This window comes from Macaca mulatta, chromosome 1 (assembly GCF_049350105.2).
Source record: "Macaca mulatta isolate MMU2019108-1 chromosome 1, T2T-MMU8v2.0, whole genome shotgun sequence".
Classification (NCBI taxonomy): Eukaryota; Metazoa; Chordata; class Mammalia; order Primates; family Cercopithecidae; genus Macaca; species Macaca mulatta.
Genome location: NC_133406.1, coordinates 34,160,372 through 34,188,320, shown reverse-complemented (window position 1 = coordinate 34,188,320; position 27,949 = coordinate 34,160,372). Strand labels below are relative to the sequence as shown.

General features: G+C 37.5%; 1 protein-coding gene across 1 annotated transcript in view; it reads right to left on the bottom strand.

Moving 5' to 3' along the window:
• The window catches only part of PAPPA2 (pappalysin 2), a 303,315-nt gene that overhangs the window by 100,652 nt on the left and 174,714 nt on the right, over positions 1-27,949 (bottom strand). The window contains exons 12-13 of the mRNA XM_015123561.3: positions 14,881-15,016; positions 14,446-14,662 (exon numbers count right to left, since the gene is read on the bottom strand). Coding sequence (XP_014979047.3) covers positions 14,446-14,662; positions 14,881-15,016 — 353 coding nt within the window. The remainder of the gene's footprint in view (positions 1-14,445; positions 14,663-14,880; positions 15,017-27,949) is intronic.

Genomic DNA, 27,949 nt, shown 5'->3' with positions numbered 1-27,949 from the left:
TGTTGGCCTGCCCTACTAGGTTGGGGAAGTTCTCCTGGATGATATCCTGAAGAGTGTTTTCCAACTTGGTTCCATTTTCCCCCTCACTTTCAGGCACCCCAATCAGACGTAGATTTGGTCTTTTTACATAATCCCATACTTCTTGCAGGCTTTGTTCATTTCTTTTTCTTCTTTTTTCTTTTGGTTTCTCTTCTCGCTTCATTTCATTCATTTGATCCTCAATCGCTGATACTCTTTCTTCCAGTTGATCGAGTCGGTTACTGAAGCTTGCGCATTTGTCACGTATTTCTCGTGTCATGGTTTTCATCTCTTTCATTTCGTTTATGACCTTCTCTGCATTAATTACTCTAGCCATCAATTCTTCCACTTTTTTTTCAAGATTTTTAGTTTCTTTGTGCTGGGTACGTAATTCCTCCTTTACCTCTGAGAAATTTGATGGACTGAAGCCTTCTTCTCTCATCTCGTCAAAGTCATTCTCCGTCCAGCTTTGATCCGTTGCTGGTGATGAGCTGCACTCCTTTGCCGGGGGAGATGCGCTCTTATTTTTTGAATTTCCAGCTTTTCTGCCCTGCTTTTTCCCCATCTTTGTGGTTTTATCTGCCTCTGGTCTTTGATGATGGTGATGTACTGATGGGGTTTTGGTGTAGGTGTCCTTCCTGTTTGATAGTTTTCCTTCTAACAGTCAGGACCCTCAGCTGTAGGTCTGTTGGAGATTGCTTGAGGTCCACTCCAGATCCTGTTTGCCTGGGTATCAGCAGCAGAGGCTGCAGAAGATAGAATATTTCTGAACAGCGAGTGTACCTGTCTGATTCTTGCTTTGGAAGCTTCCTCTCAGGGGTGTACTCCACCCTGTGAGGTGTGGGGTGTCAGACTGCCCCTAGTGGGGGATGTCTCCCAGTTAGGCTACTCAGGGGTCAGGGACCCACTTGAGCAGGGAGTCTGTCCCTTCTCAGATCTCAACCTCCGTGTTGGGAGATCCACTGCTCTCTTCAAAGCTGTCAGACAGAGTCGTTTGCGTCTGCAGAGGTTTCGGCTGTGTTTGCTATTGCCCTGTCCCCAGAGGTGGAGTCTACAGAGACAGGCAGGTTTCCTTGAGCTGCTGTGAGCTCCACCCAGCTCGAGCTTCCCAGCAGCTTTGTTTACCTACTTAAGCCTCAGCAACGGCGGGCGCCCCTCCCCCAGCCTCACTGCTGCCTTGCCGGTAGATCACAGACTGCTGTGCTAGCAATGAGGGAGGCTCCGTGGGTGTGGGGACCCTCCCGGCCAGGTGTGGGATATGATCTCCTGGTGTGCCTATTTGCTTAAAGCGCAGTATTGGGGTGGGAGTTACCCGATTTTCCAGGTGTTGTGTGTCTCAGTTCCCCTGGCTAGGAAAAGGGATTCCCTTCCCCCTTGCGCTTCCCAGGTGAGGCAATGCCTCGCCCTGCTTCAGCTCTCGCTGGTCGGGCTGCAGCAGCTGACCAGCACCGATTGTCCGGCACTCCCCAGTGAGATGAACCCAGTACCTCAGTTGAAAATGCAGAAATCACTGGTCTTCTGTGTCGCTCGCGCTGGGAGTTGGAGACTGGAGCTGTTCCTATTCGGCCATCTTGCTCCGCCCCCCCAAGAGAATACTTCTGTTATAAATAGTTGATAAAGACTTAAAACACTTTTAGTTCTAGTATATAGTTATTTACTATTTTAAAGAGACATCTGGAGATTGTAGAGACTTAAAGAAAATAATTCTTAATAATGGAATTTCAGGCACTATGATAAGTCACTAGGGAGGAGTTGTTTTAAAATCAGTCTATTCCTTTGGGGGTGGACCTCAACCCTAAGTCTTCCTAAGCTGGTTTCACCTGTTCCTAGCATTTGATCCAATGCTTTTACTAGTTAGTTCTTAGAACGTATCCCACTAAGAACAATCTCAGACAAAGTAATGTTTCAATAAAGGCTATTCTGGAATTGTCTTAGTCATACTTCATTAAGCCCACCCAAAAGACCATGTCCATGGCCCCTTCATTTTTCCTCTATAACCTCATGAGTCAGAAAAAAAAAAAAAAAACAGTTGAAAAGGCTCAAATAGCTCACTGTGCCTCCCAAAGCCGACTTGTCATCCAGCCGGCCATCCATCATCTGCCAGGGGAATCAGAATCCTCTCCAGTGGGTTTTCCTTCTTCCTTCTTATTTTATGGACAAATCATTCTGGGAAAAGGAAGTTGGGCAAGAAAGCAAGGGAGCAATTGAGCAGCTATAATTCTTTCCTTGCTTAAAAGAAACTGTGTAGAAAATAAGAGACTCAATGTTAATTTGTTAAACTGCTTTGAGGAAGCAGATAATCAAATAAGTAGAAAGGCAATACATATTTCATTTCTATAGTGCCTTTCCCAGCAGCAAGAGAGAACATTTCCCGTCACTCAGGAACATTAAAAGGAAACCTGATGATAAAAATAAAAGATGAGGAGTCAAAAAATAAATGCTTTAAAATGCAGTTCCTAAGCCAAAAAAAAAAAAAAAAAAAAGGAGGAGCCTTCACATCTTGAGGCTATCAAAAGGGGTTCTACATAGGACCGAGCAGAGGAAGAAGAAGGCTGGAAAGGTTTGGAACCCAATCCAGGTGGAAGAGGAGGGAAAAGAATTGGCATTTCAAATCTGAGCTCCAAGTAATTGAAACACAATGGGAATCTGTAAAGCAGCAGCTGAGGGTTCCAGGGAAAAATAAAGCATGAAGCAGAATGACAGATAATAGAGATGAAATAATGCTATTCCCAAGACCAGACTCAGAGACTGATCACAGCAGGGATGGAATGGCCAAGTACTGAGCTGTGCCCTGGCTTCCTCTCCCTGGACTGGGGCTCAGACGTCCTATAAGCTAGCTCCAGCTCAATTTGTAACCTATAGTATAACCAAGAAGAAACATATTCACACCTGAGTCTCTACATCTCCTAAATGAGACAGCCACTTCCTCCCAGAAACGCTCTGGGGACTATTAAAGACATAAAAGTGAAGTTCTACGGAAAAGTTTCGATTCTTTCTACCACATCCCCCCACTTCCTAACTATAATTCCATGTCTACAGTGAATTCTCCATGAACAATAGAGGTTAACACATAAATCACCTGCATTGGACTTAATGAGTAAGGCTATGTCTTCTCTGCCAGCAGATTCACCTTCTTAAGAATAGCTTTCTAAGGCTAAAGACATCTTTTGTGTCACTAGCACACAGTGCCATTGGCAGGGATCTGAGGAGTCCAGGCAGCCGGAGTAAGTCAACCTGAAGATAGGATTAACATGGCATGTTACCCAAATTCATAAACTGCAAAGGGAAAATTTGGGTCATTTGGATGACTAATTGTTGATTTTTCTACCAGGATTATTTATTTTCACAGGCCCTGCTTCAGGGAACAGTAACCTGAAGAGCAGAGGCTAACAGAGACGATGAAGGTGACTAAATTAGTATTCATGTCACAAATTTGTAGGTCTCTATCTGTGAGTCTGGGGCATTGCAAGCCAAACCAAATACACATTATTCACTGATTACTCATTTTTGAAAATTACTTGATACTCTTCTTTACATAAGCATGGTTAGCAAAGTAAGGCAGGTATGTTAATTATATGTATATGTTCAGGTTTATGATAAATATACAAGAGCTAGAGGCTGGACTCCAAATGATGTCCATAATAACAGCCTATTGGTAAATGTTTTTAATGCAAAAGGTAAATTCTCGGTTTAAGGATTTTTGCTTTGCATATAGGACCATATAATAACACAATGCATGAATTCATTATTTTTCCTTGACTCAGATTTTATATACTTTATAATAATCCACTTCCACTCAACAAATTGTAAATATATTTTCTCTTCCTCAATTTTCTCAATAATATTTTCCTTTCTCTAGCTTACTATTTTTGTAAGAATGTAGTATATAATACATTTAGTATATCAAATATGTGCTAATTGTTTGTTGTTATTGTTGTCGTTTTGTTTCATTTTGATTTTTGAGACGGAGTCCTGCTCTGCCACCCAGGCTGGAGTGCAGTGGTGCAATCTCAGCTCACCGCAACCTCCGTGTCCTGGGTTCAAGCAATTCTCCTGCCTCAGTCTCCCAAGTAGCTGGGATTACCAGTGCCCACTACCACGCCAGGCTAATTTAGTATTTTTAGTAGAGATAGGGTTTCACCATGTTGGCCAGGCTGGTCTCAAACTCCTGATCTCAGGTGATCTGCTTGCCTTGGCCTCCCAAGTGCTGGGATTACAGGCGTGAGCCACCACACCTGGCCAATTGTTTATGTTATCAGTAAGACTTCCAGGCAACAGTAGGCTGTTAATAGTTAGGTTTTTGGGAGGTCAAAAATTATATGCATTTTTTTTTTTTTACTGTACAGGGTTGGTACTCTTAATTTACATGTTGTTCAAGAGTACAGGCTTACTTTTATTTAACTAAATAGAAAAATAAAGATTTATGATGAAAAGAAAAAAGAAAAGAAGGAGAAGAGGAAAAAGATCTGAGGATGCCATTGCTCTTTACAATATTTATGTTTTTCTTAAAAAATGATATATCTTCATATAAAACTAAACATCCTCTTAACCATATGATCCAGCAATCACATTCCTTGGTATTTAGTCAAAGACATTTTAAAATTTATGTCTATGCAAAAGCCAGCACATGGATATTTATAGCAGCTTTACTCATAAGTGCCAAAACCTGGAAGAAACCAAGATGTCCTTCAATAGGTATATGGATAAATAAACTGTTGTATATTCACACAATGGAATATTATTCAATGATAAAAAGAAATGAGCTATAAAGCTATGAGAAGACATGAAGGAAACTTAAATGCATGTAACAATGTGAAAGAAACTAATCTGAAAACTGTGTAATTCCATGCACTGTGTAATTCCAACTATATGACATTCTGGAAAAGGCAAAATGATGGAGATGGTAAAAATATTAATGGTTCCGAGAAGTTTGGGACAGCAGGGATGTAGGGTATGTTGGTGAATAGGCAGAACACAGAGGATTTTTAGGGCAGTGACAATGCTGTGCGTGATACTATAATGATGGATACATATCATTACACATTTGCCCAAATACATAGAATGCACAACAAACACTAAGAGCGAATTCTAATGCAAACTATAGATTTGATGTGATTATGACATGTCATTGTAGGTTCATCAGTTTTAAAAAATGTCTCACTCTGGTGGGGGATGTTGATAGCAGGAGTGGCTAGGCATGGGTGAGGTCAGTGGGTATATGGGAAATCTCTGTAGCTTCCTTTCAATTTTTCTGTGAACCTATAACTGCTCTAAAAGAATAAAGACCTTAAAAATAAAACAACAACGCTCTTTTGAATGGCACAACCACTTAAAAATTTAAATCATTTTAAAAATTAGTTTTATAATTCAATGCATATTGCATTAACCTTTTTCAAGACTGTCTTGCATAAAGTGAAACATATTCACAAACACACACATACACACACACATATATTCATACAGATATATGACCACATTGGTGTATGTGTATGACCACCAATGTGGTCAAATATGCGTATGATCCAGACTGGATCAAAATTGCTAACTCTCAATTATCCATCATTATAAAAATAATCAGAATAAACGTAATCGAAACAGTAACCACAACTTTTTAATTTTTGTATTTTCATATACAGTCATGTGTCACTTAACATTGGGATATGTTCTGAGAAATGTGTCGTTAGGTGATTTGATTGTGCAAATATAGAGTGTACTTACACAAACCTATATGATACAGCCTAGTACACACACAGGCTACATGGTGTAGCCTATTGCTCCTAGGCTACAAACCTGTACACATGTTACTGTACCAAATACTGTAGGCAATTGTAACACAATTATAAGTGTTTGTATATTTAAACAAATCTAAACATAGGAAAGGTACAGCAAAAAATACTGCATTATAATCTTATGAAATCATCATTATATATACAGTCTTTCACTGAGAAAAATATTGTAATGTGGTACATGACTGTAATCTTATTTTCTAGGAAACACATTAACATTACTGATTAAATTTCATTTTGATGATACTATAAAAATACCAGGTGAGCCATGAAGAAGGTGGCTCTGAAGCAGACTAAAGAATAAGGGGAAAAAATCTGGACAGGTATCATTCATAAAACAGATGTGTTTTTTCCTGGATGAAAGAGAGTTGCGAGGGCATTCTCTGGTAGAGAACTGCTTGGATAATCCACCTATCAAGAGCTGGGGAATTTCTATGAAAAGACCTTACTCTTGGAATCACTACTTTTCCTTCATGCTTTTTTCCTACAAGCAAGTTATTTGTGTATCCCTTGTGTCCTAAGCTGTCTAGTAAGTTGAAACTACATGGCTATAGCATGTGGCTCTGTCAGGATATGAGACACATGTAGTCAGCTAACTCCAAGGGTATTGCGTACATTCGCCTATCTCAGGCTAAACTATTGTGATGGAAATAATCCCTGCCTTCTGAAATCCCTACCCTTGCATAATCTCCTCAACTTGAGTGTGGGTGGGACCAGTGACATGATGCTAATCAATTGAATACAAAGTTGACAAGCTGTAACACTTGTGATTATGTTACAAAAGATTGTAGTTTACTTGCTGAGAGACTCTTTGTCTTGTTGACTTTGAAGAAACAAGCTACCATAGGTGAGCTTCCCAATGGAGTGGACTATGTGGCAGGGAAGTAAGGGTGGCTTCTGTGCAACATCCAGCAAAAAAAACTGAAGCCCTCAGTGTGACAGTCTTTTGGAACCAAATACCAACAGCCATGTGAACTTGGAAGTGGACTTTCCCCAGTCAAGTCTTCAAATGAGAACACATTCCTGACACCTCATTATAGCCTTACAGATGACCCAGCTAAGCCTTGCCTAGAATCCTGACCCTCAGAAACTGTAAGATTATAAATAAGCATTGTTATAAGCTGCTATATTTATAGTAGTATTATTACACAACATTAGAAAACTAATACACACATAAGCCAGGCTTTCAAAATTATGTTTCTTTTCCTGGATTAGATGTACTTAAATCTCAGAGAGAGTGGAATATGTTTCTTCAGATTTTTTTTTCTTTTCTAAGAAACAAGATTTTTATTTTTTAATTTTTTTTGGTCTGGGCTAGGACCCCAAAGGAGCTGGGTCAAAACTTCTCTTTTTCTATTGACCTCAAATCCTCTGGGTTGTGCCCATAAAATTGCCCTAATCTGAATTAAATATTTCCTACACTTTCCCAAAAGTCCAAAGTATCTTTACAATTTTCCCCTTGGTAACCTACTCCATCAGGTTTCTCCAGCTCACCTGTATTACTTGGAGCCTGAATTTACAAGTCATCATTTCCTCTAAACCAATATGCCCGTTTACATAAGTAGATGTAAAATACAGCTGTCATTTGATTATTCTAGGGCTAGTTAAACTCTTGTTACCTGAATCAAAATATGGTTTGAGAGAGAGTGGGAGGATTTCTTGAAGAGTAGTAGACATGATAGTAGATTTCTGAAATAGTTTGCCATTTATATAATAGCTTTCCTTCCTAGAAACAAGTTACTTGGATTCTAGTCTTACATTTGCTAATCCCAAATAAAGTAAATTTGTGCACTTAAGTCTCAGTTTCCTAAACTGAAAAATTATTCCTGTTCAACTGAGTCACTTAAATGGTTTCTGAACAACAAATAGTTTATCTCTTTCTATACACCAACACACATGAATACACACATGCAAACAAACACACATACATATACACATATAATGAGAGTGAGAACAAGAGAGAGAAGAAAGAACCCTAGTTTCCACATGGATATTTATTTTAAAAGATTAATATCCTATTCAATTTTATACTGGAACACTTGGCTTTGATAAGTTATAGTTTAAGGCAAACCTTAGAACCCACTAGGATTTTATATTTATGAGTATCTGTTACTTGTTTTCCATCTCAATCAGAATGTGTATTTATACTGAATAAACTAATAAGGTATTTATACTTTATGTTGGTCTAGGACTTAAGTTCAAAACATTAAAAAAAATTTCTAATTAGCTCAAATCTATTCAGAAATTATACTGAAAAATAGTATTCGCTTGTAGTCCCAGCTACTTGGGAGGCTGAGGCAGGAGAATGGTGTGAACCCGGGAGGTGGAGCTTGCAGTGAACTGAGATCGCACCATTGCACTCTAGCCTGGGTGACAGAGTGATGCTCTGTCTCTAAAAAAAAAGAAAAAGAAAAAGAAAAATAGTATTGAAGCCAGGAAAGAACTCCTGTGTGGAACACAAAAGACACAGAGAAAAGGGGTTTCTTCTTGGTTATTTAACAAGACTTTCTCTGCTGGTTTTCAACTTACTGCCTCTCAGTTCCAAATCCACCCTTCATTGCTCTGCTTTATGATACTAGAGCTGGACCATGAAAACATTTCTCTTTACCAGCTAGCATGTCACTTTTTTCTTCAGTAGATGGCACTGGAGAGACATTGCAGGATGAAGAGGCTTGCCTTCATTCCTATGTGCTTTCCTCTCCTTGCTTCTCCAGCCACGTGTGGGACAACCAGTGGTGCTCACCACCTAGTGAGTTTCAAGGATACTCCACATGTCCCAGCAAGTCTTACCAGCATCTTAGCTGGCTTCTCAACAAGTCTCAGTGGCACCCCGTGGATGTCTCCCATCAAGTTTCATTAGTGCCCAGTGGGGAGACTCCCAGAAAGTTCCAGCAGCACCACAGTGACAGCTTTCCAGCAAGTCCCAATTGTGTTCCAGAGCCAGCTTCTTCATGAGCTTTTACGTGTACCCCAGTGAGCATTTACTGACTACCAGCCCCATTCCATTCTGTAGAACCTCCACAACTTCTCTGCCACACAACGTGCCACAGCCCACCTCTTCCAATGAGATCTGAACCTCAGCTTTGGGTTGGCGGCCTCTTCCATATTTGTTCCTTTCTTGGATACTCTTCTATCACTCCTAAAAGTAATGGTTGCTGCCTTTATCAATCATTCTTTTATTCGTTAGAGTTCTCCCTACCCTTTAGTAGTCAATTCCATTACTGGTTAATAATTACTTTTATGAACTTCTCTATTTTAATTACTGTGTCCTGATTGGATCCCAACTGAGATGGAATGGTACTGGGGTTAATACTAGAAGATAGATTCACAAGGATGGGATTTGGGGACAAGTTTGATTGTGCGTTTGGTCTTGAGTACAATGCTGAGTCCCTTACCATTGGAATATGGGATGCTAGTAATCCACAGCATTCAGCAGCATCACAATTTCCCAAGCTGCCACGTTTGGTTGATTGTGATGAAGAGCCAACTGAAAAAATGTCTGCTGTATTTGACTGTAGGTGTGCTGCACACCACTGGCCAAGCATGTCACAGCAACAAAAGAGAAGAAATCACACCAGAAACAGCAGAGAAAACCCCTCCTCTGGCATTGTCTCTCTAGCACCCTCTACTGATGATGCGTAACATGATGCCTGTTGGCAAAGGATAAATAGTGATAAAAATCCAGCTCTACTATTACAGCATAGGTGATGCGGCTGGATTTGGAACCAAGAGGAAACGAACAAATTTACTGATAACTAGCACACCTGATTGGCAAAAAATAAAGATGGGGAATACTGTGAAAATTGCCCCAGGTGGTACTCCAACCTGGTGTTAGAAGGTGCTACAAATCTCACATGTATTATTTTCAGTTAATCTCACAAGAATACTATAAGGTAATTTCTCCTTGCTTCCCATTTAGATACCAACAATATAGAAAAATATGAAAATTATTTTCAATACCAAAAACCAAGATTGGCAACCAAAATCTGTAAGGATTTTCTCTTGATTGAAAAATATATTGGAGTTAAATTGAGAAACAGCATTGGAAACCAAACCATGTACTTTTTATTTCCTGAAAAGGAGAGAATAAGTAATGAATCCATACTAAAAGAAAAAAACAGGTCATTCTTTCTTCATTTCCTGGCCCCTGTAAAGACCAGAAAACTGGGCCCTGTTTTGCATGGGTCAGAGATCTGTTCTCCAGCCATTATTCCTATCAGTACTGCCTTTTCTTTACTCATTTCAAGACTTCAGGTTAGGAAGTATAAAAGTCTTAGTGAGCTGGGGTAGGGTGTGGAACTAGTGGCAAAAGCCGTCATATATTGGGAGATAAACGTCCTAAAGGTAAAATGCTACTGAGTCCTAAAGAATCCTAGAAGCTTGAGGATCATGGGATACACTTTTGGAATAAAATCTTGGAGTAGTTGGACATGGCAAAATCTGAGTGTCTTTGTGAACAGTGCAGTGAAGCTATGTGCCTGGGGCTCACTGGCAGCAAAGACAGAGAAAGGTTAAAAATAAAAGAAAGGCAAATATTTATCAAACAAATACAAACAAAAGGAAGGCAAGGATAGAAATTTTAATTCCAGAAAGAGTAGAATACAAAGACACAAGCATTGAAAGGGGTAAAAGGATTGGCAAGATGTATGATCCTAATAAAGACAAAAGGCTCACAAAAAAATTATATATTTAACTATCTAACATAAAATTATGTAAATCAAAAACAGTTTGGAATACAAGGGAAAAATGAAAGAAGCACAATTGCATAAAAGGTTGACACCACATTCTCAACCAGCTAAACAGGGAAATCTATGCAGATTGAAGAAAAAGCGTAAATTCTGTAAAGAGATGAGTAGAGTAGTCAAAAGTCTCAATTATTGTCATCAATCCATGTCCTGGAAATGTTTCTATATCTTTTGAAGATTCAGCACTCAGAGATCTTATGGATATATTATCAGGTAAGTCGCAGAAATTACAATCATTTTTTTTCATTGTATCCATTGGATTGGAAGAACAAAATTCGATAGGAGAAACCACATGCCCATCAGCAATTCTTGCCTACTGGTAAACTCTTCTATCTTGACCTTGTAAATTTCCAAAGTAGAAAGAGTCCTGTTTGTCTGTAAACGAATTCACTCACTTAGGTATGTTAACATAATGGTGTCTGGATTATATTTCAGACACACTGCAAATCCCATTACGTTAATAAAATAGATGGTTTCCACTTCCCAAAGCCATCAACACAATCCTGGGATGGTTGGAGGTTTGCCTGCTCCTGATACTGTGGCAAGTTGTGCAGAACCTATCCCTAAAGTGGCTAGAGCTGGAAACAATTGGAGGGTAAGAATGAATTGAGCTCTTCTTGAGCACTGGTAGCCAAAATCAGGAAAACTAAACTTGGTTTTCAAGACTAAGGGGTTCATGATCAGTAGAATAAGCCCAAAGGGTTATAAACTGGGTAGTCATCATAACAGAATGGGAAACAAGACTGAGACAGAACAAAGTTAAGGGAGCCAGGGAATGAAGAATAACCTGTTTCCCTCTCCTCTTTTAGTATGGCTCTGTTCTTTAAATGCTTTTTTCTTTCCAGAAAATAAAAAGTGTATGCTTTGATTTCCAATTATATTTCTCAATTTAACCCCAATACATTTGTAATCAGGAGGAAATCCTCCCAGATTCTGGCTGCCAGCCTTGCTTTTTCCTATTGATAAGAGTTTTCGTATTCTTCTGTGTTGTTAGTAGTTAAGTGGGAAGCAAGGAGAAATTACTTTGTCCAAGACAAAGATCATGATGAACATCACTGGAGAGGCAGACTTAGGTTTCCTGGCTTTCATCTGAGCTTCTGTGGGCCAATCAGGTTGATGTTAAAGTGTAGTGTTGCAGGAGGGATGGGCCACTGCTCAGTAATGTTTAAATACAAAATGGAAAACACATCTTCTACTGGCAGGCATCTGTCAGCTCTCCCCTGCCCATGTAAGTATCAGTGGAATTCAGGTCATAAGGGGTAAGAAGGAGGTAGCCAGGAATCCCTCTCACTGCCCAGAATTTGAGGGTTTTATATTGTGGTACATCTACATATACAACCGTGATCGATACAGGCTGCAAAAACACTTTGACTCTTTGAGAATACATAGGGGTTTAGGTTTCAGATATCTTCACAATTAAAGTATATGAGATTTACTAGGCTCCCTGTATATCAAAATTTACTACATTGCACTGATTTGCTGGCTGACAAGGAAAAGTCAATTTGCATGGCTCCTGTCAGTCACATGTGGTTTGGAAATGCTTATGCATTCCAGATACACAGTGTAAACTGGAGAATCATATCCTATTTCTCCTGGTTTGCATGCATGCATATAAAACTTGTTTTTCCCACAGTGCCACATGAGAAGAAGTAAAGAACTAGCAGCAGTAATTACAATTAATCAACTTCTTTGTTGAAACTTCACAGCTATGATTGTAAGGGGAATTCTTGTTCCTCTTGTCTAGAAAGGCTGTAACTTCTACTTTTTTGTTTTTCTTGTTCAGTTCTGTTCCATGGAGTATTTAGAGATAAAGCTGGCAACTGTCATCCAAAACAGTTTCTCATACCTACTATGTGCTAGGCCCTCTGTAGGTATTCAGAGATACTGAGCAGAATTATCCACTACAGGAAGCTCAGAGTTTAATGAGAAAGAACAACAAGTAAATAAATAGTTACCACCTAATGTGACAGCTGATTTTGCAGAGTATGCATCATGCAGTATGTCCTATGGGAACAGTGAGGAAGTTTGCCAAAACTTCACAGAAGGTGAATCTTGATGGTAGAGTATGAGTTAAGTAAAGAAGGATTAGAAGGCAGTCAAGAAAGTAGGAAAGGAACATTATGTGCAAAGCTCACCAAGAACACATGTTTCAGGGACCTGAAAGAAATGCTGTATGGCTTAAGGCCAGAGGTAGAGCCAGTAGAGAATATAATTTGAAAATATATGAGAGAGAGAGGCCATAATTCTAATAAATGTTATTTTAATAGTCTACATTCTTGTGTTAATATTTGGAGGCATTTGTTCACTAAGAAAGAAGACTTTAAAGTTGCAGATGAACTAGTTAACCTTATGATATTCAATACCCCTTACTGTTTATCCCTTTCTAACACTTAGAACAATACCTGGCTTATAGTTAATGCTTAGTTAACATAAACTATTATTACTGGCCCCCAGAGATTCATGCCCCTATGCCAACACCTCCCCTTGGGTATGGACTGAACTTACTGACTCACTTCTAAGGAATAGAATATGCCAGAAGTAATGGACTGTCACTTCCAATATTATGTTATGAAAAGACTGTGGCTTCTTTCTTGGGCATGTGTTCCTCTCATGTGTTCACCGTCTTTGGCTCTCTTTCTGTCTTGGATCACTGGCTGCCATGTCACAAGGACACTCAGATAGTTGTGGAGAGGCCTGCTTGACAAGGAATTGAGCCACTTCTGTGTGAGCATGCTCACTGCCAACACCTATGAGTGAGCTTGGATGCGGATCTTCTGAGGCCTGATAGTAGACACAGGAGTGAGCTTGGAAGTGAATTCTCCAGCTCTGCTTGAGGTTTGAGGTAACTACAGCCTTGGCCAACAGCCTGACTACAACCTCATAAGAGATCTTAAGCCAGAGATACCCGGCTGAGCTGTATCCAGATTCCTCAACCACAGAAACTGTGAGATAATGTTTATTGTGTTCAGCCATTGACTTTTGGTATAACTTGCTACACAGCAATAGATAACTAACATACTATACTAGTACTCTCTACTGCCCATCCCTGTGAGGTCTGAGTGTCTGGGATACCTTGAATAAGCTTTGTGGCACCAGAATTTCTTTTTGGTGATGGAGTACTTCTCGGAACCCCAGCTTTTGTCACTAGGATCATAATCACCTAGTAACTAGTAAGTGATCTCACCTCCTTCTCTGAGGAATGAACCCTGTCACCTGTAGTCTCACTCAATTGATTAGACCATGTATAGAATGATTCTAGCTGAAATGCAGAACAGATTGTTGTATTTGGGAGGCTCCTTCCCCTAACATTGGGCACACCAACACTGTGAGTACAATCCCTCCAATAGCTGCTGCTGAGATGCCAGTGAACCTCATAGCCACATCTGTCTAGGCGATGACAATCACAGACATCCACAGAAAGACATATGTAGCTAATGCATTTCCTATTTCCACATATAATTCTAAATGATTATATGACACGCCCTAGCAAGTAATTGTTAAACTTGCTATATACACTGTCCAGGTAGAAATAAGTGGAAAAATATACATTGCTTAGGGAACATTGAGTTTTTGGCAGAGAATTTTTGGCAGTTTATATAACACTGTTGATTTGAAGTTGGTGGTTTTATATGTAAAAAAGATGTTAAGACCTTGTAAAGACATTAAATATTTACATAAAAATTGTGGTCAGCGAAGGAAAGAAGAACAAAATATAAAACCCAAGTGTGCCTTCCACAGATTATTCTTTCCTTGCTTCCTATGTCTTTTTAGTAGTTCCTAAATTCATTTTTCAGTTAGTGATTGAGCAAACACTCTATACATAACACTATGTAAATGTGAGCCATTCATTACAGCCACAAGAAAAGGAAACAAAAGAAAGAAAGGGAACTTTGTACCTCTGTCCCTGATGATTCTGCCCCTCGTCCTCTGAGATGCAGTTACTGGGAGCCGAAAGACCAATGTGGGAGAATGTCCTTAGAGCCACAGCTGAGATGCCGACCCGTGGGGATGAGAAATTCAGCAGCACTGAGGTGGTATGGTGGAAAAGGATATTCTGGTGATGGGTCACATTGATAATCAGTGGGTTATGCTGGCATGACAGTCCATAGGTTCCTGAAGATAAATGGAGATGAATCATATTTTCAGCCATTGTTAGTACCATGTTTCCATATCTTATATTCATTTTATCCTCTTAATAGGTGTATGATGCCAAAACCTAGATGTATGATGTAGGCGAGATCCCAGACTACATAAAAGACAGACATGAAGCTGACTTCTGGGTCTACCAGGTTGTCCTCCAGTGGCCCTAAAGGGATATTTGTCAGACTCACCAAGAGAGTGGTTGCTTCCACGGACATCGGTCAGGTAGAGAGTCACTGTCGGCTGCCGATGCTCTCCAGGATCTAGGCCATCAGTTGTCAAAAAAATAAAAATTGCTCTGGCCACTCCTGGTCTATTGAAACACACCTAAGCATAAGCACATTTACGTATGAGTCATTATTTCATTGAGCTATCAAGACATGTGCTATACCATTTTTATTCTTCTTGGAGAGCTCACCATTTATAAAGTAAGAGCTTCCTTTTTTTTTCACAAATGGTAAAAATTTGGAGTAGACACAGAAAGGTATTCAAGGTTGTATCAAACATCAAGATCACATGGAAAAATAATTTTCAGATGCTGAACATCTTATCTTTTTCTGAGACTGATACCTCAACTGTTTTTTTTTCACTTGAACCTGTCTTTCTTTAAATTTCTCAAAAGAATCATTTAAAGAAACCATTGCCAGAGACAATAAAATCACTGCATAGCCAGTGCCATAAGTACCTCCTTATTGCCAAAGTGAAAGCAGTAGAGAATCATCAAACTAGCATCTTGCTCTAAACTGTTCCAAGTTCTGAACTGCCATGTCTAGTTATCTTTCCTCATCTTCCTATCTCTCCCCCAAATCTGTATCAGAACCTCTCACATAGCTTGTGAACTCTGACATGGTAGAGATGCTGTTGCAGAGTCTCTTGCTTCTGAAATTAGAATCTGCCCAACCGTTTATCCTTATGCATCCTCTGGGTGCACCAAGCATGTATACCCAGTCCCTGGCCAGGAAAATGAGCCAACAATGGGACACAGGAAAATTCATGTTTTAATCACGTATGTCCCTAGATGGTTAGGGTGATTAACACTAAAACAGGCTTTCAGAGTGAGCTATGGAAGTGTTGTCCTTAGAAATCCTTTGATAGAAAAAGAAAAACATCTTAGAGATGTTGGATGATGAAGAGCAGATTCTTGCTACTGCTGAGAGTCTAGTGTTCATCTTCCACACCGGACTTATTTGATACGGTAATTCTACTTTCATTTTATTTCCCATAGCTGAATATTTCTCTTAATTTCCATTGAGAATAAATCCCAACTGTCCCTGGTGTTATATGGGTGTTGTACGATCAGAATCTGGAACTGAACCTTACAAAGTTCTACCTGCCTTTCTCTAGCTTTTTATCAGGTTCTAAGAGTGATGAAGCTCCAGGAAAATTGTTCCCAGTGTAAAAGCAGGGTACAACATCTAATGACAGGGCCTTCCTCTAAAAGTGGGGAGCAGGAGAGTAAAACATGTTTTTCATTTTAACAAGAATTCTTTCTTGTCCACAGACTGATTTTTCCTGAGCTTTGGCAGTGTGTTTACAGTGTTCATTTGCACTGCTGGCTTAATTAGGATTATTTTATGATTTTCAGTGGTCAAAGCAGCACAGCTCTCCCTTCTTTCTCTCCTTCTTTGAGGGAAAGACCAGCTACACACTCTCTTTTCACAGTGTCTTTTCCCCCCTTTTTATTTCTCCTCTTTGAAGTAACAAATATTTCTTCATAACTTAAGAAACATCCAGACCCAAGGTTATGCTTGCCATATGAAGTCCTTTGTCCCTGTCTGGATGAGGGCTAGACATGAAACACACCCTAAGGTAACCAAGAGCCCAACTCAATGCCCTCAGCTCCAGCAGCAAATGACATCAAAGCTCCCTGGGAATTCCCACAACCTCTTCCTTTTCATACACCACAAAAGAGACCTGAGTACTGGAAGAAAGTTCTGTGTCATTGTCTGAGCCAGGAACAGAATCCAAACAAGTACCCGGTGACTTCAACCCATTGTCTCAGGCATGAAGAGTAGGGTGGTTTCAACAAGGAGGAAGCCCAGCCTTCCCACCTTCTGTTGGATCCCCAAATAGATCTCACCCACCTGAAACTAGTTAATAAAGGTAGGTCTTATGGTGTGAGTTTCTACATTTTGAAGGTCCTGCCTAAATCTCCAACCTATTTTTCATCTCCTAGCAATATGCCTCCTTGTTCCATGGGTCTTTGAATATAAAATCACTTTGCCTGTTCCTGATGGCAGTGTCTCTGTGCCATGATTTGTGGGAAGAAGCTATGCCAGGAGTTCCAGGCCATGGTTTAAGTAGGAAAACCCCAGGTGAGGCTTACAAAGGAGACACAGGCAGAGAGGAGTCTTAGGCTACACAAAGCAAACAGAGACAAGTGTTTGATCAAGTTATGGAATGCTGAGTCTTGGGCATTTCCTTTCACAGGGACACAGAAAGGTAGCCAAGTGTTATTCACTCGGACCCCATGTACGTTCACAACAGCAACTAGCACAAGAAAGTGTGAACTCTCATACAGCTACTGGATCTTCAAAAATAGAAACCAGCATGAATCTGCATATACATGTATAATAAATTCAAGCAGAGGCAAAAGGAACCAAGTAAATTCACAGTCCTAGAGAGAGAGTAAGCCAGGCAGAAACCCTGGGTTCAATTCTTGGATTGATCTTTATTTGCTGGTAAATCTGAGCAATATATCTCTCTTCTCTGAGCCTAGGGTTTCTCTTTTCTGCAACTAAGAAATAGAGATGTTAGTGATAGCTTGACTATGAATATTAAATGAAATCAGGTAAAAATACATAGAATGGTGACTATTATTTAGTAAGAATTCAATGTTCAATAACTTGTATTTCAAAAAAGAAAATTAGCCTATTTACAATGTAGGAAAAAGGTGAAAAAAAATTTTTAATTAAACATACATTTGTATGTTTAATATATAGGGAATTGTGATTTTCTGAAATGTATAGCCTAAAATATTTCATATATGCTATTTTCAAGTGATACTTGTAGAAATGTGAATTGGTATTCCAAGATCTAATTCCATGGAAATGATCAGTATTGTAGGCCCTTGGTATAGAATATATCTCTACTTTATAAATTGAGTCTATGAAAAATAAAATTATACCTTAAAAATACATATATAACTTTTCTTACAGGTTTTTCAGAAATTTATTTTAAAATGTATTTGTTAAAAATCTATTTTTACTGTACATAGAGACACAGAAACTTCTAGAATTGGCACTATAAATAGAAATCTAAAAGTGTATTCATTATTATATTCATAAATATATTTTTTAAGTTGCTCTTTCCACAACCAAGTAACAAATATGTATATGTGACTTTAATTTAAATAGAAATATATTTACATATAAGATATTTATTTAGAAATATATAAATATATATTTTAACATATATAAAAATATATAAATACATATATATTTACATATACATTTGTGACTTGGCTGTGGAAAGAGCAACCCATTTAAATGAGTAATACATACATATATAGAATACATTTTATATGGAAATATAAGGAATTGTACAAAAGAAATACATTTTATATATATATAAAGAGAGTCCAGACTATTTTTACTTTATTAGAGACAAATAATGAATTTTATGCTCCTAGACATGAAAGACAAGCAGAAACATCAGGAAGACACTTTGACAGTAGGAAGCTCTGCGGTACGCCTGTGTCACCTTTGCCACTGCAAGTATGACACTCCTCTGATCACTCCAAATGCATGCTTGTGAACAGCTGTCCTCTTCATGACAAAGCTCTCCTGAAAGACCTCTCAGGGGCTACTCAGATCTGAGATGTGCATCACTGATGCCCCATAAGAAAAAAATCAAAGTGCTAGAAAGTCAAAAGAATTATTAGCTATATCCAACATTTTATTATTTGTTTTAACAAAGAGATTAAATTCATAGATTACATGTACAATGGAAAATTAATTTAAGCATGTCTCTTACAAGGAAGAAAAACTTTAGCTAGGTATCAGGTAGGAGACAAGTCCTGTTAGAAAAGCAAGTGATTCTCAGGTCTGAGAACTGGTATCATGATAGAGGGATTGCTAGTAAAATTAGCTCAGTAAATTCATTACAAAATATTTTGAAACAAAGAGAACATGTACACAGGATAGATTGATTGATTGATAGATGATAGATAGATAAATAGATGGATAGATAGATAGATAGATAGATAGATAGATAGATAGATAGATTCTGAGAGATGGGGAAAGCCAGTCTCACACACTCAGTTGATTTTTCATCCAAAGGCTGCATGTTAACTACACAATCTAACCATTGGTCACCGGTGAGGGGTAAGATCGAAAGAAAGTGTCTCTGATGCAGAACTGCTTGGGCTTAAGAAATCCCCCTTCAATCTGCCTGCTGGGCGCAGACACACTCAATATGCTCCCAAGCCAAGCATTTCAACTTCCAGGTCATCCTTTGTGGTGCTCACTGGATAGCAGATCCTGAAACTACACCACAAACTTGAAAAGAATCTTCTCTGAGGTTTTAAAATGCTTTTGGTTACTGGGTTGTTGTTTTTTTTCTGTGCCTTTTCATTTTCACTCATCTATGGCACTTCCTGATTCCACAGGGAAACGGAAGACCTTAGAACAGGAGAAAGTAGGCAGGTATCACCTTCTGTTTGTATAGCACTTCACAGTTTGTCAAGCCTGATTATAGGCTCTGCTGGTGGGTCCACTGCACTCATTGTGATTTTACTCCTTTTTGATATTTTTGAACAACAGTAGCCTCAAGATATAAAGGATATGTTATACAAGAGGAAACTAGGATTATGAAAGCTTAAGTGACTTTCCCTAGGTAAATGCTAGAGAGGAAGAAACTTGGTTTTTCCCACTTTAAGCTCTATATTCTGTTGACTGAACCAATGTTCTTAGTTTGGGGTAAGCAGGAAACCATAGATTAGAAAACTTACTGTTGTTTGTGCCTTTACCCCCCGCCAGAAATAAAGTCACATAATCTCTTAGTCATAAAAGCTTTACACAATTTTAAGAGTGCTGAGAGACACTTTTAAAAGCCATTCATGGTCCAATTAGAGGTTGAAAGAAATCAGATTAAGAATGTTTGCACTGTTGATTTTTTTTAGGTGAAGAATTATCAAATATTGGCATAATACTTTTTTTTATAGGTGAAGAATTATCAAATATTGGCAATTTCTTCTGGTTCAATCTAATACTATTGCTATCTGTGTGGACTTCTGAAATTTTGTCAAGGAAGAGCTTAACAATCAAAGTTTCAAGAGATCATACCTGAAATCCAAATCTACAAATGTAGATGTAATCTACAAGGGATTGTACCTGAAATCTAACTCTACAAATGTACAATGTAAAATTAATTTAAGCATGTCTCTTACAAGGATGGATGAATGGGGGTATAAGGCAGTGAGCTTCCATGGTTATCTACATGATTGGGGATGTGGGTCAAAATGGGTAGGTGTGGTTGGAGCCTGTTTTTACTTTCTTCTGATGTTTCAGCCCCTGCCTACCTTGGTATGGCCAAAACCCAGCTGATTTCCTGTATTATTCTTTCATAGTATAAGAGAGGCTACAAACACATCATGAGTTTGTGTGTGTGTGTGTGTGTGTGTGTTTACAGAAGGGTGAGATCAACCCATAATATTTTGAAATGAAGGGGGAACCACTATAATCCCACCCCAACTAGGGGTAGACATTCAAAAATGTATGATTTGTCAAGTCCATGGAAGGGGGTTAGATCAGAATCAGATGGCTGGCTCAATTCTTTCTGAGAGCATGTCCTCAAACTGTGATTTTAGACATCAAGGCTAAGTCTGCAGAGATTCTGTGTTAGAAGAGCTTATAGAACTTGGAAGGAGTGTCAGAAAGAGACAAAATCAAATTTGTATTGAGTACTGTGATGTGTCATCTGCATCCCCTTTTTTATGACTCTGGCATTTAGCTCATTGGAAAGAATCTTTCCAGAAACTGCCCTCAGAGGGGGGAAAACCTCCCTACACAAGGCCATGCCATTTTCCTGGAGTGGGTGGTGGAGTGGACAGGCAATGTCCAATGACCTTTTGGTTGGGGTGAGTGGTATACAGAGTGGGACAACTCTGAAGGGCCATCCCAGCTCTCTGTGGGATGCTGACACCTGCGGGGGGCTGTTTCAGTTCCCCTCCTTCCTCTGTCCAATGCTGGTTCTTTCACTCCTTCACAGATGCTGCTCTGAGTCAGATTCTCAATAAACTATCTGCTGGCAAATCCTCCTTTCAGAGTCTGAATCCTGGGGAAACCCCATTTAAGACAAAGCCTGAAATTGAGAAAAGGTGTTATGGAATATAGCTGGAGAGGATTATTTTGGGAACAAGAATGCATAAACGAAGAAAGTCATGAGAGCGTTCCCCAGCTGGGTAGGATTCTATCCTGGATAAAAAAGCATTGCTATCCCAATTATTCATAAGTCTGTGAAGTTGCCATGTCTGGGACTGGAAAAAGCTTTCATGTAAAAATCAGTAAAAAGATTAGTAACAATGAAACAGGAAGGAAGGAAATGAGTGCTTTACCCTCAGAATAAACTATTCACCCACTGAGAAATGGAGCTTCTCTGTCAGTGCACTCAGTTAGTTTTTGATGGAAATGAGAATCACATACACACAGTCATCTGCGCTTTTGCAGGATTCCCACAAAATGCAGGGATCCACATAGGTTCATTTTCCAAACAACAGAAGATTTTCTTTTGAAGCACAAGACCATTTTAGAAATTTCAGTCATGGATATAGCAATAATTTAAATGCACCTTAGACAATTTTCTGCCTCTTTAAGCAGAGAATCCTGAAATTCAGCAGTCCCTAACCTTTTTAGCTCAAGGGACCTGTTTTATGGAAGACAATTATTTCCACAGATGGAGATGGAGGGAATGGAGGAGGATGGTTTCAGGATGAAACTGTTCCATCTCGGATCATCAGGCATCAGATTCTCATAAGGAGCCCACAACCCAGATCCCTCACACATGCAGCTCACAATAAGGTGTGCTCTCCTAGGAGCATCTAATACAACTGATCTGACAAGAGGTGGAGCTCAGGGGGGGCAATATTCTTTCACCCAATTCTCACCTCTTTCCGTGTGGCCACGTTCCCAACAGGCCATGGACAAGTACTGCTCCATGGCCTGAGGGTTGGGAATCCCTGCTGTACTTAACTGAATTTTCACTTGATGAATTGGAGACAATTTCAAACCATTTTGAACATCAATTATCTTACTAAATGCTAAGATAACAGTCCTCTGAAGCAGTGCTCCTCAAACTTTAATATGCATACAAATCACCTGAGGATCTTGTGAAAATGCAGATTATGAGTTCCTAGAGCTGAGATCCTGCATTTCTGACTAGTTTTCTGGCGATGCCAATGTTTCTTCATGCCAACCACATTTTGAGTAACAAGGCTTTAAAGTTATTTAATAGATATAATTATCTTCGCCTTTAGCACTTAGTAGTCTAAGATTGTAATACTTTCATTCATCATATTTGCTTATTATCTTCTTTTATAAACTCACCATCAAGCTTAAACTTAAATGCAGATCCAAAAGAAATCATCTAATCCAAACGCATCATTTGAAACAAATTTGAATAGAAAACTGATGCCCTGAGAGGTAATATGATTTTTATAAGGTCACTTAACTGGTTAATGGTAAAAACAAGGCTTATATTACTGGTCTTCTGAGTGTATCTTTTCTCCCAGTTTCTAAATCCCCTACTAATTTGTTGCTCCTTTTCTAGAACAGGCTGAAAATTCAGATAACAAATATTCTTAGAATTCAATGTAAACAGCTCTAACAAAGGGTCTTGTCAACTTTCCTATGAGCACAGTCAAATAATCCAAAGTAGTAATTGGACTTGGTGCCATCTGTACATGGGCTTTTTCTTATTTTGCTAAATTATGATATCTGGACAGTTTCCTGGATGGTTGAAGTCATCTAGGAATAACTGATTAGCATCTGACTAATTACATTTTTAAAATTATAAACTATTTTGCCAGATTTAGCCAAAACAAACCAAAACACACGATGGGCACTTGAATTTGACCATCTGATAAGCAATGAGGTTTAAATATGCCCAAATATTGCATGGAGATAACTATACTAAAAAAAAAATTTCACTGTTTATCTAAAGTTTAAATTTAAATGGTTGCTCTATTTTTTTCTGCAACCCAAAGTTGAAAAGATATAAGAATGTACAATAAACTTGATTGTGGTAATCATTTCACAATGTGTGTGTGTGTGTAAAAGTATCACATTGTGCAGGGCGTGGTGGCTCACGTCTGTAATCTCAGCACTTTAGGAGGCTGAGGTGGGCAGATCATTTGAGGTCAGAAGTTCGAGACCAGTCTGGCCAACATGGTGAAACCCCGTCTCTACTAAAAATACAAACAAACAAAAAAATTAGCTGGGCATGGTGGTGCACACCTGTAATCCCAGCTACTCGGGAGACTGAGAAAAGAGAACCACTTTTCTCTTTTTTTGAACCCAGGAGATGGGGGTTGCAGTGAGCCAACATTACACCACTGCACTCCAACCTGGGCAACAAAGTGGTACATTTACAGTGTACAATGTGTGTGTGTGGGGGGGGTTTTTTGGTCAGTTATAAGAAAATAAAAAATGAAACACATCAATTAAAAAAAATCACAATTAGGAAAACAAAAATGAAGACAGAAAAGGAAGAAGCATAAGGAACACAAATTTAAAAAGGAAAAGAGCAATAGAGAAAAGGATCTTGTGGATGTTTATGTATAAAAACAAAAATAGAGATAAAATTGGTAAAAGTGGTAGACACTTTTTGGCCAGTGAATGATACAGAGCACATATTTTCACCTTGGACTGGCCCTTAATTCCTGAATAAATAAAGACTCACTATTTAAGTGCTTCCTAATAAAATGTAGGGCCAAGAGAAGGAGAAAAAAAAATCTCTAATAAAGACACAGTTGGCATAATAAAAAGTTATTATGCCTTGAAAAATAAGTGCTAGAAACAAACAAACAAAATGCTATTAAAAATCTAAGGTTTTAAAAGGAAATTATAAGAGCATTACAAAATACTTAGGACTGAATGACAATAAAAGCTTTATATGTCAAAATTTATGAGGCACAATTAAAGCAATACTTAGAGGGAAAAATTATGGAACACCAAAAACAAATTAGCCAAACATTTCAACACAAAAACCTAGAAAAAGAACATCAGTGTAAATCCAGACAAACAAAAAGCAAGGAAATAATGAAGATAAGAGTAGAAATCAATGAAATACAAAAGAACGAGAACAAAAAGAGAGATGAACGAAAGTAAAAGTTATACTTTGAAGACACTGATAAGCCAGACTAAACCCCATGCATATGTAATCAAGAAAAAGAAAAAGGGAAAAAGAAGGTTCAAAAATATACACAAGAAAGGATGTAGCGACTACAGCTAAAAGAGTTGAAATATAATAAAAACACATTATGAACAAATATCAGCACTAAATTTGCATATGTGGAAGAAATTAATAAATTTCTGGAAATAACAAAAAATTCAAAATTGGAAACAAATAGAAAAAATAAGACATTAATAAAAATCAAAGAAACTTAAGTGACAGTCATAAGTATTCTCTCAGGTAAGCCCCACACCAGTTGATTTTACAGGTAGGCGCTGCCAAATTTTGAAGAAACAGATCATCCTTATTTTATACAAATGGTTCCAGAAAATAAAAAAAGAAAATTGTACAACCAATTCTATGAGGCTTCTATAATTGGAATATTCAAAAAACAAATATATAAAATAATTCTACATGCAAAAGTCAAAAATAAAAGATTACCCAATAAAATCCAACAATATGTTTAAAATATACAATAAGCATGTAGTTTTGCTTCACAAAGGCAAAAATGATTTGGCAGCTAAAAAAAAAATCTACCAAGGCTATTTAACATAATGATGAATCAAAGGAGAAAAATCACAGGATCATATCAATTAATACAAATGAAGAGGTTAAGTTCAGAGGCAGAAAAAATGACTTAAAGCTTCTTCTAAAATTTCAAATCTTTTTATTTTTGAAATTGGCTGGTTTTATTATTTTTTCTCAACAAGGAGTATAGGTTGCAAGTCCCTGAATTGTGTGTGTGTGTGTGTGTGTGTGTGTGTGTTTAATAATGACTTCTTGGCCAGGCACAGTGGCACACAAATAACGAGTAAGTGTTCATGAATGACGAATAGCTAATTCAAGTTTGAATTTGTTTGCTTTTGCTTCTCTAGTTCTTTTAATTGTGATGTTAGGGTGTCGATCTTAGATCTTTCCTGCTTTCTCTTGTGGGCATTTAGTGCTATAAACTTCTCTCTACACACGGCTTTAAATATGTCCCAGAAATTCTGGTACGTTGTGTCTTCATTCTCATTGGTTTCAAAATTAATTCAGTTTTGAAAAAGACGTGTAAGAAAGTGGGAGAGAGGACATGTCCTGCTAGCTATGTTCATATGGTTAAAGCTACAGTAATGAAAACAGTGTATTGCTGGTAAAAGAAACAGGTGAAAAGACCAGTGGAATATAAAAGAGAGTTAAAAATTAGAATAATGTAATATCTAGAACTTGGTGTGTAATCAACACAGGACTCTACAATCACTAGGACAAGGGTGGATGCTTTAACAGATGATACTAGAAAAATTGGATTATACATGTATTTAAAAGTAGATCCATATCTCATTCTATATACAAAAACAAATGTTGAATATATTAAAGGCTAAAGTTTGACAGGCAAAAGCATAAAACCAATTTAAAAATGAAAAGGCATCTTTGCAATCTTAGCAAAAACTAATAATTAAAGCGACAAAAAAACCCCCTAAATTCCTGATAATTACTGTGTAAAGGATGCTATACCCTACCAATAATCAGAAAAATAAAAAATATAACAAAAGTAAGATATCACCTTTTTTCCCATCATCTTAATTAAATTTAGATAATTGGGTAATATTGGGTTTGGGCAAGGATACGTGGAAATGATGTACTAGTCTCATTGTCTTTAAACTGCTATGTTTAAGGTTAAGTACATGTTTGGGCATATTTCTGAACTTCCCTGTTCTATTGATCTGTTTATTTATGTTCTAGCACCTTGATGTGTTAAGGACTATAATTTTAGGATGTATTTTAATATTTTGATAAGGCCAGGCCTCCATTAGTCATCTTTTTCAGAATCTCCACAAAAAAATTAAAAAAAAAAAACAACAACATTAAAATCAACTGATTAAAATCAACTCTGTAATTCTTTTAAAAATCTTGTTAGGATTGTACTGGGATTATGGGAAATTTAAAATTTAGGGAGAATCAGCATTCATATGATACTGAGTCTTTCTATACAGGACCAGTTTGTGCCTCTTCGTTTATTCAAGCCCTCATGTTATCTCTCAGTAGCATTTCTTCATATAGATCTTTCAAATTTATTTTTAGTTTTATTTCTAATTATTTTACCATTTTTATTGCTATTGAGATATTTTCATTTTTACTGGTGATTGTTTAAATTAGTCAGCATATTTATTTTCACCTTAATTTTGTATTAAACTGTGATACCAAGTGAAATAATTTTCAGGTTGTTCTCTTTTCAATGCTAACTAAAATTTTACTTCCTTCTTTCATATTTGATGTTTAACTTCCTTTACATCTCATAAAGTATAAAATCAAAAGTCTAACTGCACTGGCTAGATTCTATTTCCAGAGAAAGTAAAATAATAGTAATGATATTGAAGTTTTTTCTATTTTACTAACTTCTGCTTTTCTCCGTGATTTTACTTTATATTTTAATTGATTTTAATTTGATCTTTTTCTAATTGTTTAAGGTAGAAACTCTGATTGTTTATCTTATTTTGATTCTTTCCTAAATGTAGCATTTTAAATGCTATAACTTTCCCTGTAAGTACTGTTTTTAATTGCATCCACAAATTTCAATTTTGTTTCATTATAATTCAGCTCAAAATATATTCTAATTTCCTCTATACAATGTTTTTTGGCCTTTGAATTATTTAGCAATGTATTGCTTAATTTGGAGATGGCCTAGATATCTTGCTATAATTTATCTGTATGCTTCAAACATTACAAATTCATTGAGACTTGTCTTATGGTCTAGTATATGGTCTGTCTTGGTGAACGTTCCGTGAGCATTCTACAGTTATTTTGAGTGTAGTGTTTCTACAAATGTGAGTTAGGTCATGATATATGATAATGATCTTCAAATCTTATATATCTGTTCTGATTTTTTGGCCTACTTATTAAATGAATTATTAACAGATAGGTGAAAAAAATCCCCAACTATGATTATGAATTTGGCTGTTTGCTCATTATTTCTGTTAATTTATAATTCACTTCTTTTGAGCTTCTCTTCTTAAGTGCTTCAATTTGTAACATGATTATTATGTCTATTTTAGAAATTAACCTATTTATCATTATGAAATATGCTCCTTTATCTCTGGTAATACACTGTTTTGAAATCTATTTTGACAGATATTAACAAGGCACATCAACTTTCTTATGTTTAGGATTTACATGGTACATAATTTTCCACTCTTTTATGTTTGATGTACATGTCTTTTTATTTGAAGTGTGTTTTATATAAACAGTTTTTGTAATTGGTTCTTTTTATATGACAATTTCTGCCTTTTATATGGAGTTTTTAGATAATTTAAATAATGTAATTAATGATATAGGTGGGTTTAAGTCTACCATATTGGTATTTATTTTCTATTGTTTCCAACAATTATTCATTTCTTGGTTCCTCTTTTCCTGCCTTCTTTGAATCAATTAATTTTATTATTCCATTAATCTTCTCTTTGACTTTTCCTCTATAGCTATTTGTGCATATGTGTATTTTTATTCTACAGATTACAATTTGCATCTCTAGCTTATTGCAATCTACTTCCAAAAAATATTACTACCCCACGAATAATGTTAGGACCTTACAGCAGTATTATTCTACTTTGAACTGCCTTGCCCTTTGTGATCATATATATTATTTCCCATAGAAGAGGTCAGCTGAGTCTAACATTAAAGCTGCTCTACTTCCTTTTTTACCCACTTATGCTTCTTTCCCTTCTTGCTCACAGATGGTGATCCCTAGACCACTCCTTAGTAAATGGCCTGCATACCAAATTCCATCTCAGAATATATTTCTTAGAGAATCCAAATCCAACCTGCCACAAACAAAGAGAATCACCAATTCTCCTCATTCTTGAAAAATTCCCTTTGATGTGATTTCCACTCAAACTG